Source organism: Amphiura filiformis, chromosome 15 (assembly GCF_039555335.1).
Source record: "Amphiura filiformis chromosome 15, Afil_fr2py, whole genome shotgun sequence".
Classification (NCBI taxonomy): Eukaryota; Metazoa; Echinodermata; class Ophiuroidea; order Amphilepidida; family Amphiuridae; genus Amphiura; species Amphiura filiformis.
Window position 1 is genome coordinate 15303995 of NC_092642.1, and position 16710 is coordinate 15320704.

General features: G+C 38.2%; 1 protein-coding gene across 1 annotated transcript; it reads right to left on the minus strand.

Moving 5' to 3' along the window:
* Positions 1 to 52: 52 nt before the first annotated feature.
* Positions 53 to 16633, minus strand: LOC140171292 (uncharacterized protein C3orf38 homolog). Its single transcript, XM_072194521.1, has 5 exons — positions 16510 to 16633; positions 14223 to 14418; positions 12702 to 12898; positions 3357 to 3557; positions 53 to 2732 (listed from the first exon to the last, which is right to left on the minus strand). Exons 2-5 carry the CDS (start codon positions 14344 to 14346, stop codon positions 2058 to 2060), a joined length of 1197 nt encoding a protein of 398 aa, XP_072050622.1. The 5' UTR covers positions 14347 to 14418; positions 16510 to 16633; the 3' UTR covers positions 53 to 2057.
* Between the last annotated feature and the right edge of the window lie 77 nt (positions 16634 to 16710).

The window sequence follows — 16710 nt, forward strand, 5'->3', positions numbered from 1 at the left end:
ATTGACCAGCGTTATGCGTGTTGTTGTGCGTCCGGAGAAACTGCGCCGCACTGGCAGACATATTTGAATTGCACGCTACCATATTTGCGCAGATTGTGTTACGCACTTTTGTTATTGGTCGTCCTGTTTTAGCCTGATCGATTTTTGGAAGGGAAGATGTAAAAATCATCTATTTTTATCAACTTTTGAGCAAAATTTTGTGTTATTTTGTAAGGTGATGAGATTAAAGTGACGGTTATGAATGAGGTTAATAACTTTGCATCTGTAATATGTCGGGCATTGTGAAAAATCTAAACATTTTGCTTTGGACCTCGGAATATCCCTCGGGTTACACAATGCCCTCCACATAACTGATGCGCAGTTATTAACCTCTAATTGGTTTTCATTTTAAGTGTTCGGATACTTTTGTTACTCAGTTTATATAATATTATGGTTGACCATTTGTTGCTTCAGTTACTCAAAATATTTTGTACAGAAAATCCCAGATAATAATCCCTTTGATACTCCTGACTCAAAAGAAGTGTATGAAATAATAAGTGTCATAAATTCCAAGAGCCCTTGTAACTTTCTACAGGCTGGAATTCAAATTTATTTTAAATTTCAGCATACCAAATTGAAAAGTTCTTTACATTTAGGGGAATTTTGAAGATTTTATTAAACAATGGTTTTACAATAATATTGCAACATTTTATGAGACTTCAGATTATGAAATCAGCAACAGGCATATGACAGAGTAAGTACAGAAGCTTTGATTTTGGAAAACGACTAATGTTGACGTAAATAAAACCAACACTACATCTACACTAAACTGCTACCCATGCACATTAAGGGGCTCTGCAATAATTATGATCCCTGGGTGAGGGTAAATTGGGGCGGGGCAAGGCTTTGTTGGCAAGTATAAAGGGGAGAATTGTCGTAATTTTCATTTGGCTCATGGGCCCACTTCATTTTGCACCCTGCTCAAGTAAGAGTGAAAAATATTAAAAACTGAATTGAGTTGTAATAAACATGTATAGCGGATGAGTGACTACTTATACTTTAAATGTCCTTTTTGTCCAATACGGTGGAATACCACTAGGACTGCACAACTTTTTAGTATTGTAGTCAACTAGTCAGCATCAAACTAGTGATGACTATTTGGAGGTCAAAATTTGAGTAAAAACTCAAGGTCATTTTCGACTCCAAAATGCATAAAATGACTACGTGTTTTAGAATGAATGATGCAGGCAATAAATTTGAATTATACAAACACACAAGGTTGAAACAGATTGCAAAACTTGCTTTTACTATTTCTGGTATTTAAAATATTAAATATGAACAGTAAATGCGAGTACAAGTTTTAACTTCCGAACACTAAACCATGTTCCTTATCAATGTAATCAAGCTTCAATTCGCAAAGAAAACTTGCAAATAAAAAACAATTTCAGTAACATCTGTATGGATTTCAAACAATCAGTTTGCCAAACTGTACTATTTACAGACTATCAACAAGGCATAGTTGAAAGTCGCGACTACCGTTAATAGTCACAACTACGAGTATTGGCCACTTAGTCGTGCAATTCTAGTGGGGACTTTTTGGGTCTAATCTTTTTGGCACATGGATTAGGTTGAAAATTTATAAAATTAAGATAATTAAAGACTTCACAGTCAGTTTACTTTTATATACAAAATAAATCAAAAAATGAAAAAGGCACAGGGCACTAAAAAGGTAAAGGAGACGAACCCGAGTTCACAGGCCAAAGTGCACATCTCTCTTTCAATGTGACTTGGGCCAGGCTATTCCATAAAATGATGATGTGGGTGGATCACTACACCTCCACAGTGAGTCTGTAAGCTTCCCGACATTGAATAAGGCCAGCACCTGGGTGGGGAGAGGCAATAGGGGTGAAGTGCCTAAGTGCACAACACCTTGACGTTGTGGGGATTTTAAACCAACAACTGGAAGTCTTAGACTGCTGTGACACTGTGCAACCCTTACAGGGCACTATTTTTTGGAACAAAATAGTTTTTGAAATAAAATAATTAGCTATAAATGTGTATATTAAATCTCACTCTTATCATGATACCCCTGTAAGAGCTGGAAAATTTGGCATACTATCTAACTTAGGTACTTGATTCACTGCTTCACTCTTCACAATCACATCTGTGTATTTAATTTTCCAATTGTTTTCATTCAACGGATCTCGTATTAAGCCAAATATCTGTTGAAACACACCAAGGCACAGTCCTTCCCTGTGGATGGTGCCGCATACAAACACAAGCACCAAACCATGAGGGTCCTTCATTCCCTTTGTCCCATCGTCTTGAACATTGGGATTGAATAGCAGTCCTTCAGTTTGAACAAGACTACGAAATCGTTCTGATACTGTCTCTGCTGAATCAAACTCATCCATTCTTGAATCTTGCGATTGAATGTTCATTCTTAGTTTACAATCGTTGAAGAAATGTTGAGGTCCCCAATCACTGGCAACACCACCTTGCGCTACTTGAGGATTAAGAGCATTCAATTGTTGGAAGAACCATGTGACAAACTGTTTTGCTAGCTGTTGCGTTTCTGAAGTTGACGTTGCTGGTGGCCCCGCTGCTGTTGCTGTCGCTGGCGGTCCTGGTGGCGCTGGTGCTGGTATGGGTGCTTCATGTATAGCAGGATTTCTGTGAATATTATGAGGCTGCCCAGCATCTCCATGGTGGTGAGGAATTAGCTGTACATCATCTTCATCGTCACCGTCAGACTGAAAAGAGATAACATTAGTTACATAGTGATGCACCCAGGGAAGGAGGGATCACTGGTCATTGACTAGTGGGTATCAATCCTGAACAAAGATTCACATGAAAAGAATCATTTCCAAGATCAAAGCACTGTACATACGTAACATGAATATGGTGTATCTAAAACAACCAAATTTGAGAAAAGGCATATTTCCTTTCTCAATTAATCATACGCATTTCCACTCATTTTTTCCAAATTTTATTCAGGTCTTCCTCAAATTTGTTTTTGATGTGAATTTGCACCTGTTTATATGTTGTGAAATAATTTTACTTGTATGAAGCCTAATAAATAAAATAAATGGTCAGATAGTAACATGAGTAAATAAATTTTACTTTCAGCACAAGGATACTCTTACAATTAATTTTCCCTAGGCCACCCAATATGCCATACAGGACATGTACAACTGGTCAGTTCTACTCCTGTTTCTTCAAGTAATGGCTTTAAGGGCCAAATTTAGGATGGGCAGGTCAGTCTCAATTTCTATAAAAGACACTACTTGTAATTAAACGTGCAGAAATGTTTAAAAAAGTGCTGACCATGATAGTTAATATCATATTCCTTAAAAACATGACTGGATTCTACTTACATCAACCAACTCTATCACAGGATTTCTATTCACGTGTAGAGCCTGTCCACCAGCTGCATGCTGACCCCGCCTAGGATTAGGTTGTGCTGGATTTCTGTTCACATTTTGAGCCTGATGTCCACCACCTCCATGCTGAGCCTGCCTATGATTAGGTTGTGGTGCAGCCTGGGGAATAGGGAGGTCATCGTCTTCTTCCTCGTACTAAAATGAATAATGTTAACAGGCATTAATGGCATGTTAGTGCACAACTCTATGCTTTGGTTCACCAAGTGACCTTCGCTGATTGCAGTATTGAATCCAGCCAAGAAGTTGCTGAAGTACATCTCAATCTCACACCTTGTTTAATAAAGTTTATTGTATCTATACAATAAACAAATTTACCCCCTGTGAAATAGACTAACCCTGGTCCAAGCTTGTGCTTGGACAAATCAATATGATTGATTTATTGATTGGTTGCATAGTAATGGCTTTATGCAAGAGCCAATGGGTTTAGTGACTATTGTTTGAAGTAGCCAATGGGAAGTGGTCAATAGCCTTGTGATACTGCCCAGTTGGTCAGGGATTAGGCACATTTGCTATCTGTCATGGAAAGGAGTAGGTTTGGTCTCCAATGTGAAGAAAATTTTCTAACACAGAATTATTTCCATGGAAAAGAAAACTTATTCTTTTCAAGGAAATAGTATTTGCTTTTATAATGATATAATCAGAGGTGGTTAGAAATAGCTATAAATTATTCTGAACGAAGGAAGCATAATCGCAAAAATATGTCAGCAACTAGTATCTAGAAACACTGATGATAGGAATATGGCAGCCATCATGGGAACACAAAATATTTAACACCTTGATGGATTTGTGAAATTTAGGGGTGCAGAATTTTGAACCGATCGGGAAGGCAAGACATCGCTCATCCAGCAAAATCTGCAGCAATCAAGGCTGTTAATTACCGAATGCGGAATCTTTCAGCAGAAATGGAATTATATGGAGGTGTAAATGAAACCCCAGTCGAGCATCCATGCAGCAGCTACATGTAGCAGCGAGTCACAGCAATGAGTGGGATCGATTTGTTGATCACTGTCGGATGATGGCGAAATCTGCGTGTTGGGATCAAGTATTTCCATTTGGGAAGGCCAGCTGGGCAAACGCCGGTTACAACTGTGATTATGTACATGGATACTTGCTTGGACATGGACGTCAAAAGCAGGGTGAGCAAATTTTAAGTAAAGTTAAAATTAATTATAAACATGGACTCTATCGAGTTCTGAAACTCCACTACTTGCGGTTGCTGGAGTAAATAGGCTCTACTCTTGATCAATTTCAAATTCATGAGTGATTAATTTAGTTGCGGTCATGTGATCATAACATCTTTTTACTTTGTGTACGAGAAGATAAAAATTATCATGAATGGAAAAAATAAATAAATAAATAAAATAAACAAATAAATAAAATAAAATTGGAAGATAAGTATCCTGTATAATTCGGACGGTTTAGGTAGGGAAATTGGTTGGGTAAACGAACTGGCTAGGGAGGGGCCTTGGAAAACATGGGCGTGGCAAAAATAAAAAAGGTGCAGGTGCCACCGCTGATGCGATAATTGTTTTGTCAGAATTCAGGAATAATTAATTAGTTGCTCATGTGATCCACTGGATCAAAAATTGAATGAGATCTCAATTAAAATAATGGACAAATTATTGGGGGCATGAATAAGTCATGGTGTGTGTCAGGTAGGGAGAATTGGTCAGACAATCAACCCGGGATGGGCTCATGTCAGTTTGGCGTCAAAAAAAAAAAAAAAAAAAAAAAGTGAGTCGGATAACGTACAAATAAATATTGGGCAAATTATTTGTGCCATGAATAATTCATACTGTCAGGTAGAAAGAATATATCAGACAATGAAGTACTTGACTAGGTAAGAAGTGAGGGCACCCAGACCATATATAGTAAATAAAAATTTTATATTGGTTTGGTAATCAAACATTTTGGCTAGGGTGAGGTTTGTGCCTTCAATAAAAGGGGTGCCTTGGAGCCAGGGTTTTGGAGAACTGAGCAAGGAAAAATTTAAAAGGGTGCCACTGCCACATTACCAGATTAGTTAATGCACCGGTATTTAAAATCTATGGTGAATGTATAGGTAACGATATGCATTTATAAGATTGACAGGGTGCATGTGATCATATAAATATCCTTTTTCAAGGGAGAAATATTTTTCCTTTGTTGAATGAATTCAAAATAAATTTGCAGAGCGATCACCCAACAGGGCAAAAAGAGGTCAGAGGTAGAGGGTCGGTGGTTCATGAAATTTGGGGGTGACCACGGAAACTGGACAAAAAGCGTCATGGTAAATCCGGGTTCATCAGGGTTCAAACTGGTAGGGCCTATAGATTTTGTAGGTTCATGAAATTTGGTTAGGGTTAGTTTTGGATTATTCGGGGTCAGATCGCCATAGGTTGTCGTGAGGATCATGAAATAGATTATATTGGTAATCCAACTGTTGGATTTCAGTTGTGCAATACTGGATAACAATTGCATGGTATTTCATTTTATGACTTTTGAAGCTTGTGGTGCGTCACTCCTCCCTAATGATTATGTTCAGTCAGGGTGAAGCATGATGAGCCTAATTTCTTTTCTCAGCATTCATGGTTCATAAGTTCAAGGTCATAATGTAGGTTAGAAGGTACAGATTGTTGGAAAATATGGGATTGGAATTTGAGGTAATTGGAGAGCAAATAAGATATAAGGCTCAAGGAGTTTGCATGGAACTTGGGGAAATAAAGGAGCAGTCAAAGTCACAATTTCTTGGGTCAGGCTTATCAGGGTCACCTGAAGACATTGTATAAAGGTCAGATGGTCATGCAACTCGATAAAAGGGGTTCCAGCAGATTCAGGCAATAGATAATAGTATCAGGTGTTTTCGGAGCTTGGTAAAAAGAGGTACGTAGCATAGGAGGTTAAAAATGTTCAAGATGTTGGCTTTACTCATGGTCATCCGGAGTCCAGTACGTAAGACAGGGGAAATGGGGAAAGCGACAGGATTTGGGTAGTAACATCAAGTGAAGTAGTCATTTGGGGGATCAATGGGAGGTCATTCAATGTTGGTATTCATGAGGCTTGGAGAATGATCCCATTGAAACTTAACAATTCACCGGGGAATTCACAAGATTTCGGGAAGTTGGAAGCATATCAGTATTTCATCAGGAAATTCCTGTCCCTCTCGTTAGTAGGATAAGGAATTTTGTGTAGCAACAGCGAAATGAAATAGGAATTTTGCATAGCGGTAAGGTTGACCGGCAAGTTGCTTCCCAGTTTCTGTTTTCTTTTTCTGATTTATTTCAGGTTGAATCAACATATTGATGCTCGCAGTTAATAATGGAGGCTATGTGACATGGATGATATAAAGAATGATATAATACGTTCTGGACATTATTTGGACCATTTATACCACATCTAATGATATATCCGAAGCAAGATTCTGGCAGGACAAGACGAAGTGGGACGGAACACTTTCAGTGTACAATGCGGACATTATGTATTTTAAGGGCACGTCTATTGCAAAAACAAGTTCATCTCTATTCGAGGAGAATGATTATTAAATTACAAGTTGACACTTGTTGCAACTTTTTATGCATGTTTCTCCTGAAAAAAGAGAAATGGTGTGGGTGAAGTTCGTACGTGTTCGTCCCCCGTTTGAAGCGAAATTAATTTTCAAGGTAGCCGGCTGACGACGTAAGTAAATGAAGCGGACACTATATCATGCTCTCATTTAATACTTGTGTAACACAATCACAATCACTTTGACAAGTTTGACATTAGCAACATGGTTGCTGCAACAATGAGTTGTACTAATATTTACCATAACAATGCTGCATAATAATATGCAGACTATTTTGTTCTCATTTGAAACAAAGCCTCACACAGTATTGTTACTATGAGTTTGCTTTGTAATATTTCATCCAACTGAAACTATAATAACTATAGCATTGCAATATTGCACAGGGAAATCAGGTACACAAGTTTGTGGACTTAACACGATTTATATGCTAGTCTCAGATTGATCACGCTGTAATTATTTAAAAAAAAATTTTATCAGCCCAAATATTTATTATGATATTGATAAACATATGAATTGGAAGATCGCAATTGGCAAATATATAAGAAAAAAAAAAAAGTGGCTGATTTTATCCATATTAAAAAAAAAAAAAAAAATTTTAATTTGTAATACTTAATTCAGAGGTTTTGTCTGTGAACAACAGTATACATTATGTGCATTGAGAATGTTTATAGTCCCTTTTGGCAAAGCAGGCACAGTCATTTCATGACGTCAACCTCTCTCTAGGTCAAATCTGTCTCGTTCGAATGAACTCATCACTTCAGTTGGGTTTTTTTGCAGAATATAAATTTTAAGTCTTATTTTCATTCTCAAAATATTAGCTTGCCAATGATATGATGTTGTCTGAGCAATGACCATTGAATGCCATTAATTATATCGTTACAATGGCCGATAATCTCATTCTCTGGGAACAAATGATAGATAATATATAGATACTGGTACATGCAAAATGCATTGGCTTGGCAGCCAAAGCAAAGTTGCCATATTGTGTGTAATTATTGAGTTAGGCACCGCAGGTAGCCTAACTCGCTAGTATGTTCATGTCATTTCTATCGTTTATTATATGACTATTATACATTGAGTGCTCTCGAGCTTCTCGCCTTACAACGATCACTGTTATGGAGTCAATTTACTTTACTTCATTTCCTGGGCAGTAGTACTGGGCATAGATACTGGTATGCAAAATGGGTTGGCTTGGCACGAGGTTGGCAGCCAAAGCAAAGTTGCCATATTGGTTTTTAATTATTGAGTTAGGCACTGCAAGTAGCAATCTCGCTAGTATGTTCTTGCCGTTTCTATCGTTTATTATATACATTGAGCACGCCCTTACAATGATCACTGTGTTATGGAGTTAATTTACTTCACTGCACTTCCTGGGCAGTAGTAGTACTGGGCACATTTGGAAATATTTGCCCAGCTAATTAATTAGTGAATAAAAATATATCCATTTGAGTGCCTTCTGCGAATTGACGAAAACAGCATTTTGCTTGTTATGTCATCAGGAGTGGATCGCACTGGCTCAGGTCGGGCGTCAGTGGAAGCTTAGGATAAGCTGTTGCATGAGCCTTTAAGTCACCAGCATGTATCAATGTTCAAGGGTGGGAAATTGCATGGGTGTTGTTTCATAATAGGAGGAATTCAATCACCAGGGTGCCATGGGGTAGTAAGCCAGGGTCATCCTACGTTCTCAATTTTTCTCCCAAAAATACTATTAAATAGAGGAGTTTTCGAGTTTTCAGTAGTCCGCTGCTACCAAGATTGTTTTTCTTAGGCCCAAGGCCTTAATAAGTAAGCCTATGTATAAGTATAGTACATGTTGTACATAGGGGAGGATAAACTCGGTGCACAAACAAAAATAGGCACAGGTTTGGCTATTATTCGCAATATATATACTGTGTGCAGCTTGTACCTCTTCCTTATACACAAAAGGTGTCTTGTTTAAAGGTGTCTTGTAAAATTTGACATACATTAAATCTCAAATATCCTTGTGTTTGTCAATGACATCAAGGGTGCACATTTTCAAGTGATTTCTGTAAGGGTTTTTACCGGTGTTAATAAGCCTGGGGAATTAAGCTGTCAAAAGGGATAGCTAGGGTTCATAAATCACAATTGAAAAAAAAAAAAAAAAAAAAAGGGGGGGGTTGGGCAAATTTCTGTGCCATAAATTTGTTTAGCGGTAAAAAGGACAGGGCCACAAATTTTATCTTGAATCCAATTATATGAAAATAATTGGATCACCATAAATAATTGCATAAGTGTTTACAAATAGTAATAATTAGTAACTAATAAATTTGAGAAATAGTGCATGAGAAGTTGAACGAAATATGTCAAATATCCAGATTACTTTCCTGAATGTTTCCGGCTTCAGGAAAGTAGGATTAATGTATATGCACTTTTCTAAGGAATTTATATTAAAGGATTGACTCAATAAATGTATGTAAACTTCTCTTGAGAAATTTTCTCTTGAAAAGTTAAGCCAAGTTTGATGTATTGGAACGGTACCCTTTGGGTCCGTATTTTATTGGATGTTAAATCCAAGTCTGGTTTACAAATAAATGGAGATACTCTGACGGATATGCCAGCAAAAACTTTTGAGTAAAATGTGCCTTATTTCATTTGGGGTAATAAAGTTTATTGTATCTATACAATAAACAAATTTACCCCCTGTGAAATAGACTAACCCTGGTCCAAGCTTGTGCTTGGACAAATCAATATGATTGATTTATTGATTGGTTGCATAGTAATGGCTTTATGCAAGAGCCAATGGGTTTAGTGACTATTGTTTGAAGTAGCCAATGGGAAGTGGTCAATAGCCTTGTGATACTGCCCAGTTGGTCAGGGATTAGGCACATTTGCTATCTGTCATGGAAAGGAGTAGGTTTGGTCTCCAATGTGAAGAAAATTTTCCCACCCACCACACCCAAAAAATTAGGTCATATCCCAGTATTCAATACCTTTGTGGACAGTTACTTAGGAGCAGTAGTTGGCTAGGAAGGCTTCCATATCGTACAGGACATAGAGGTACATAGACCTAAGGGGTATTGCAGTCTGCATTTTAATGGTAGCTACTGGGCATGGGCAAATTACCAGGAAGAGGGCGGTAGCTGACCAAGGGAGAGGATTCAAGAAGTGCACATTTTAACTTCTCTTGGAGAGGTTAAGCGCATTTGGGTATACAGATCTAGGCGTTCAGGAAATCCCTTTAAAAAGGGCTCTGTAGCTAGCCGGTTAATACATTGCTGTTAACTTCTTTTTAAGAAGTTGGGCCACACTTGCCGAGTGTGGAAAGGGCTCGAGAATACCCTGGAGGGCCCTGTATCTTACAAGAAATTAATTTGGGTTAACTTCTCTGCAAGAAGAAGAGTTGGGCCACACTTGTGTGTGTGTGCAAAAGGGCCAAGGAAATTCCCTGGAGGGCCCCGTATCTAACGAGGAATTAATGTGAGTTAACTTCCGCAAAAAAAGAAGTTGGGCTACACTTGCATGTGGGCAAAAGGGCCAAGGAAATTCCCGGGAGGGCCCCGTATCTTATGAGGAATTTGTGTTAACTTCTTTGCGACACAAGAAGTGGGGCCACACTTGCGTGTGTGCAAAAGGGCTCGGGGTAATACCCTGGAGGGCCCCATATTCATTCATTAAGTTGGGCTACACTTGCATGTGGGCAAAAGGGCCAAGGAAATTCCGGGAGGGCCCGTATCTTCGAGGAATTTGTGTTAACTTCTTTGCGACACAAGAAGTGGGGCCACACTTGCGTGTGTGCAAAAGGGCTCGGGGGTAATACCCTGGAGGGCCCCATATTCATTCATTAAATCATTTTTCATTCATTCATTTCTTTCATGCATTTATGTATTGTACAAGGAATTAACTCATATGCAACTCATTCATTTTCATTCATTCATTCATTTCTTCATTGCATTCATTTATGTAACTTTCAAGGAATTAATTTTGGTTAACTTCTCTATGATAAGAGAAGATTGGGCCACACTTGTGTGTGCAAAAGGGCCGGGGAAATTCCCTGGAGGGCCCGTATCTTATACAAGATATGGCGTTGGGTTAACTTCTCTGTGAGAAGTTGGGCCACACTTTGTTCGGAGAGGCTCCGTACTTTACGGATAAGTAATGTAGGCATGGGCTCGGGAAATTACCGGGAGGGCCCCGTATCTTACGGGTGAGTAATTTAGGAATTGGCTCGGAAATTCCGGGAGGGTCCCGTATCTTCTGGTGAGCGGACACTGTGTGTAGATGGGAACAGACTCTGTATTTACGGGGAAAGTAAGATTATCCAGGTCAAAAATTGTGGCGGTAAAAAGGGACAGGGCCACAAATTTTATCTTGAATCAATTATATGAAAATAATTGGATCACCATAAATAATTGCATAAGTGTTTACAAATAGTAATAATTAAGTAACTAATAAATTTGAGAAATAGTGCATGAGAAGTTGAACGAAATATGTCAAATTTCCAGATTACTTTCCTGAATGTTTCCGGCTTCAGGAAAGTAGGATTAATGTATATGCACTTTTCTAAGGAATTTATATTAAAGGATTGACTCAATAAATGTATGTAAACTTCTCTTGAGAAATTTTCTCTTGAAAAGTTAAGCCAAGTTTGATGTATTGGAACGGTACCCTTTGGGTCCGTATTTTATTGGATGTTAAATCCAAGTCTGGTTTACAAATAAATGGAGATACTCCTGACGGATATGCCAGCAAAAACTTTTGAGTAAAATGTGCCTTATTTCATTTGGGGGTAATAACATGTGATGCGATCAAGCAAAATCAATCGGATTTCGGAAATATTAGATTTTCAGTTCCTTATACGATAGTAAAAAGCATTTACAAAGCTGAATTTTGCAAAACTCCATTGAAATAGAACAACCAGTTCCAAAGATTTGAGCAATTAAAGAATTTCTAAAACAAGAGGAAACAAAAGGTACTATTTCTTTTGCTTTGTCTTAATCTCAAAATCAATATTCCGAGTTCCAACTGATTTTGCTTGATCGCATCACATATATGAATATTTACATGATATATCCCTCTACTGTTTATTGCACTTAAGATCTTGTACAATTTATACGGATATGCCTTTCTCCATTGCTACCCCAAGACAACAGACAGGCTTTCCAAGACAGCCCCAACGTACAGGTATCAGTGCTTCAAATCTTGTCTCAAACATTCCTTTTCAACTTATGATTTGTCATCACAATCTTATTGCTTTTGCTTAAATGTTTAATTGTGTAAATATGCTATATGCTATTATGTGACATGATCAAGACGAATGAGTCGGATGTCCCTAAGATTGGTTTTTTAAAGATAATAGCACAAACAGTGTTCAAATTCTTTTGTTTTATGTTGTTTTCAGCCATTGATAAATTGCTCATAACTTGGTAACCAGATGTCCGATTTTGATGGTGTTGACATCAAAACGTAGCATTCGTACCCACCAGGAAATGATGTAAAAACTTGTGACTCATTCCCTTGATCATATATGTATGTGTTATGTCTTTGTGAAACCCTCTGGGCAGGAATGGATATACTAGTACCACAAGGATGAATCCAGGCCCATTACTCAATCCAGGGGGCTCCAAATTTGGAAGGATTCCAGATAATCAGCTGGGGGTCTTAAATTTTAGCCATGTGGGCCGAAGGCCCTGAAAAAGGTAAATCTGGTCCTGCCTCTAGGATTGTTTTCAACATAGATGATAAATTTATTAAATTTATAATTATGCAATGTTACCTACATCAGGCAGGGCCAGTAACTGTGCATCCGTATCCCAGTAAGCCAGCACCGCCCTGATAAGTTTATTCTTCTCAGCATTAGGAGAGATTGCAACACCTTGAGTGGCCAGATAACCAAAGATATAATCTCGTTTTAGTTTCTTCCTCTTCAGCAGTTGCATAGCATTGTCTGTGTACAAGAGGATGACCTGGATAGCCTCTGTAAAAAAGATAAGTTATTTCTTAACATCATGATTTATGAGAAAAATGTAAAGCATCTAGGGCTTTTTAATACCACCAGAATGTTAAGGTGGATGCAGGCCTCGATATAAGCCAGAATTTCTGAGGGCCATTTGGGCCCTTGATGTTAAATGTTTGAGGGCCTGCACAAATTTTTGTGGGCCCAAATTTGGGCCATTGGTTTTAACCTATGAACCCCACAAAAAAGTGAGAAAAATTGCCACACTTTACTTCAGAAACTTGCCCCTGGTCACTACACCCACAAATTAAATTCCATAGCCATTAATACATGATGAACTTATCCAGAACAAAATTTTGGCCCCTTGTTGATTAGAAATGGCCCCTGGTTCCATGTTGAATGAAGTGAACCAGGGGCCATTTTGTGCAAAAAGGAGCTCCTGGTTCATCATTTCTTATTTTCACCCTTGCCGCCGGATGTGTCTTTTGCGGGCCCTCACTGATTTTCGGGGGCCGAGGGCCCTTGGGCCCTCCTTATTTCGAGCCCTGGGTGGATAGGTCTTTGGGAGCTGACCCCATACTGGTAAAAGGAGGTCTTTTGCGGGGTCTTTTGGAGCTACAAACTATGAACATGTAAAATGGGAACTTTTGGAGCGCTGCAACCAGTCAAAATCAAGGGTCTGTCTTGGCTTTCTGGTTGAAAGTCGCCTGAAAAAACCGAAATATGAGGAACAAATAATTTTGCAGTCTTTTAGAGCTGAATTATCAAAATCAAGAGTCTGTCATAGCTCTATTTTGGTCAAATCCAAAAAGGGTGTCTTTCCAGGGGAACATAACTGTGTGGTCATTGTGTTAAATTTTATGAGAATTTCAGCAAGAATTCGAGAATCGATTCTCGCAAAGATTCTCGTATTTAAAAACAGATTTTGTGTGAATCAAAGTTGATTCTTAAGATTGATTCAGAATTAAGATTGATTCTTGCACTGTGAAACGAAATTCTGACCCTGTGACCCCCCTACTTTTAAAAAAAAATGTATGACCTCCCAGTATATTTGGGACCTCCTTTCTAAAGCAAATGATAGCCCCTAATGTAATGTAATGTAATGTAATGCCATATTCAGACATTAAGTTCTTCATAGAAGTCCATGTTAAACGGCCAAATTAGCCAGTAGGGATAACTTTAGCTTTACATTATTTTAGCTTAAAATGGACAGAAACCTTGAACTGGGGTATTACTATAAATATTATTTCAGCATTTCGAGACCACAAAATTATATTTTGACAGTAAATCATACATTACAGCTTCAATAAGTGCAGTGTGTAAAACTCGACACCATGTCACTTACCATTCTTGTTTCTTGCAGCAATCAGTTTATTGGTGACCGTGTCTTTGAGTGCAATGAGGTCATCTTGATTAAGATTCTGTAGAATCTCACGGAAACCTGCCTTTTCTTTGTTATTCAGTGGCATTTTCTAACAACTGTTTTAGGGATATCTAGCTGGCTGCATTGATTACCTACATCGACAGCATGTGAATGTTATCTGTGAGAAAACAGAAATTTTAAAATCATACAGTTTCAGTGTTCGAGATAAAGTCAAAATCTGTGAAAATCACTGTAGACCAGTGGTGTAGCTAGGAGTTGTGATCTTGTGGTGCCCAGGGGAATAGTGATGCAGAATGTTACCCCCTCCCCAATTCCAAAACTCAGTGAAAATCACAAGAAAGTATAACAATTAACATAGCATAAATTCAAAAATGCAAATTAACTAATTTTCATGCGGTGTAGGCATTATTATAGCCCTAATCTAGAACTATTGCCAGTGTCCCTATCCGTTCAGGCCAGAGGAACTTTAAACTGGGAGGAATGCTTGAATCAACCAGTACAAAAGTTAAAAGCATGACAATGGTTGAACGAGCCAATATAAATTTTTGTCAGTTCGCCAATAATATGTGTCAAGAACGGACTTTTATTGTTGGTCATTTCTAAAGCTAAATTTATAATTGCTCCCTTTCACAGAATAGCGAATCGCACATACCTATATTTGCAGTGTACAAAATCGCTGGTGTATTATGCCTATTAACATACATGTATCTGAGCATGTACATGATTCACTGTTCTACAAAAGCGTATGGGTATTAATAGACTGACGCCCTCAGTCATGTCAGTCGGTCAATATATTCACTAAGCATTTCCATATTCACTAAGCATTACACACAACTTGCGCAGTTGATGATGCTAAGGATTCAATCTAGCCATGCTAGCCAGAGTACCCATGAGTATAAACTCAGCAGCCCAGTGGCTAATTTTACATGAGTGCAGAAGACTGTGGCAGGTATCTACATATATCAAGCACAATCACAAAAGTGCAGTCTAGCGATACTTGCAAAAAAAATGGCCCGCATACAGCAAAAAATGGCCTGGATGTTTTTAAAGCAAAAAGATACGAAGTCAAAGAGCCAATCAGAACCTGATTTCATGTTCACGCCATACAATGTACATGTACACTGTGCCAAATAGGCCGGTGCAAAAGGCCTAGTAGTTTGCACATATAGCTAAAATAATAGTTTCTCGATCATGAGAGCTCAATACTAGGCACGCAATGACAATTGCGTCGGCGTACAGCGCCTACCACACACGCTTTGGGTAGCGCTGCCACTGCATTTCCTGTGCGTGCACAATCGATCGCGCTATTGTGTCATTCCACTATTATACTTGCGATATTACGCAGTGCACGCAGTTCATTCATACTATAGCCAAAATAACAAATTCTCGATCATGAGAGGATGTACCTTCTGCGTCAGCGTACTTTTCATAGAATAACGTGATCGCGCGACCTGCATGACCGAACCTTGACCTTAGCATCGACCGTGTGATTGGTCAATTCTCAAAAGCTGTGTTTGCGCCGTAAGTGCCGGTCTTTGTGTAGTACGCGCGACGCAAATAACTGTGCGTACCCAATGCCAAGTTGGCTCTCATGATCGAGAATTTAATATTTTGGCTATATCATGATCGAGAAATTATTATTTTGGCTATAGTATGAATAAGATTCCCAAACAAAGTTCAGTAAGACAGTGTAGACTTATTAAATAGCTGCCTGAGGCTGAGTATGGAGATAAGGCGGCATGTTCACAAAATTTTCAAGTAGGATATTTCACATGGAAATTATTTTGTTTAAAAAGGTGATTATTTAACTTAAAAAATGAGGGGTCAACCATGTCTGTAGGTCAAAAATTAGCGAAGTTATGGGCAAATGTCTGTTTTAAAAAAAAACCATGTAATGCATCATTTTTCACCACGGCGATCCATTTTACACAAAGGCGATTTTATTTTATGAAATCTAACTTTCACTGCATGCTGACTTCTGTATCAAGGATAAAGTACCGGCACATTTTAGACTACGTCGTCAAGTTTCTGGTGTCCAAATTTCAAATTTTTGTATTTCCCTTTTTGGATTGATGTCGCCCTCTATAATAAGGAATGTGGACATGTCTACACTCAAGCTTAAATTTATTTTAATCAAAATAATTTTATATAATGATTAAATGGCATATGCCTGGCACTTATAATTGTTCATCCTCTCTTTTTTACTTTCCTACAAGTATAAACTTCTATTTTACAAAGTTTGAACTACCTTATGTTCTGTAAACTTGCATGGTACTATTAAAGCAATGTAGGCCTATGTTTACATGGTTTACACATAGAGCTTCCGGGATCAGCTAATAGCCCCAATGCACAAGTGCTACATCATCTTTCACATGTACACAATGCAAGTATACAAAATTGCAGAATTCATAGTTTCTATAATACTTTCTATGAAATCCCTAAAAAAGAA

Coding starts and splice junctions, on each gene's coding strand:
- LOC140171292 (XM_072194521.1), bottom strand. CDS start 14,346: ATGCCACTGAATAACAAAGAAAAGGCAGGTTTCCGTGAGATTCTACAG. Junction 12,899..14,222: donor TGCTGCAAGAAACAAGAATG/GTAAGTGACATG, acceptor TCTTTTTTACAG/AGGCTATCCAGGTCATCCTC. Junction 2,733..3,356: donor CTGTGATAGAGTTGGTTGAT/GTAAGTAGAATC, acceptor ATCTCTTTTCAG/TCTGACGGTGACGATGAAGA.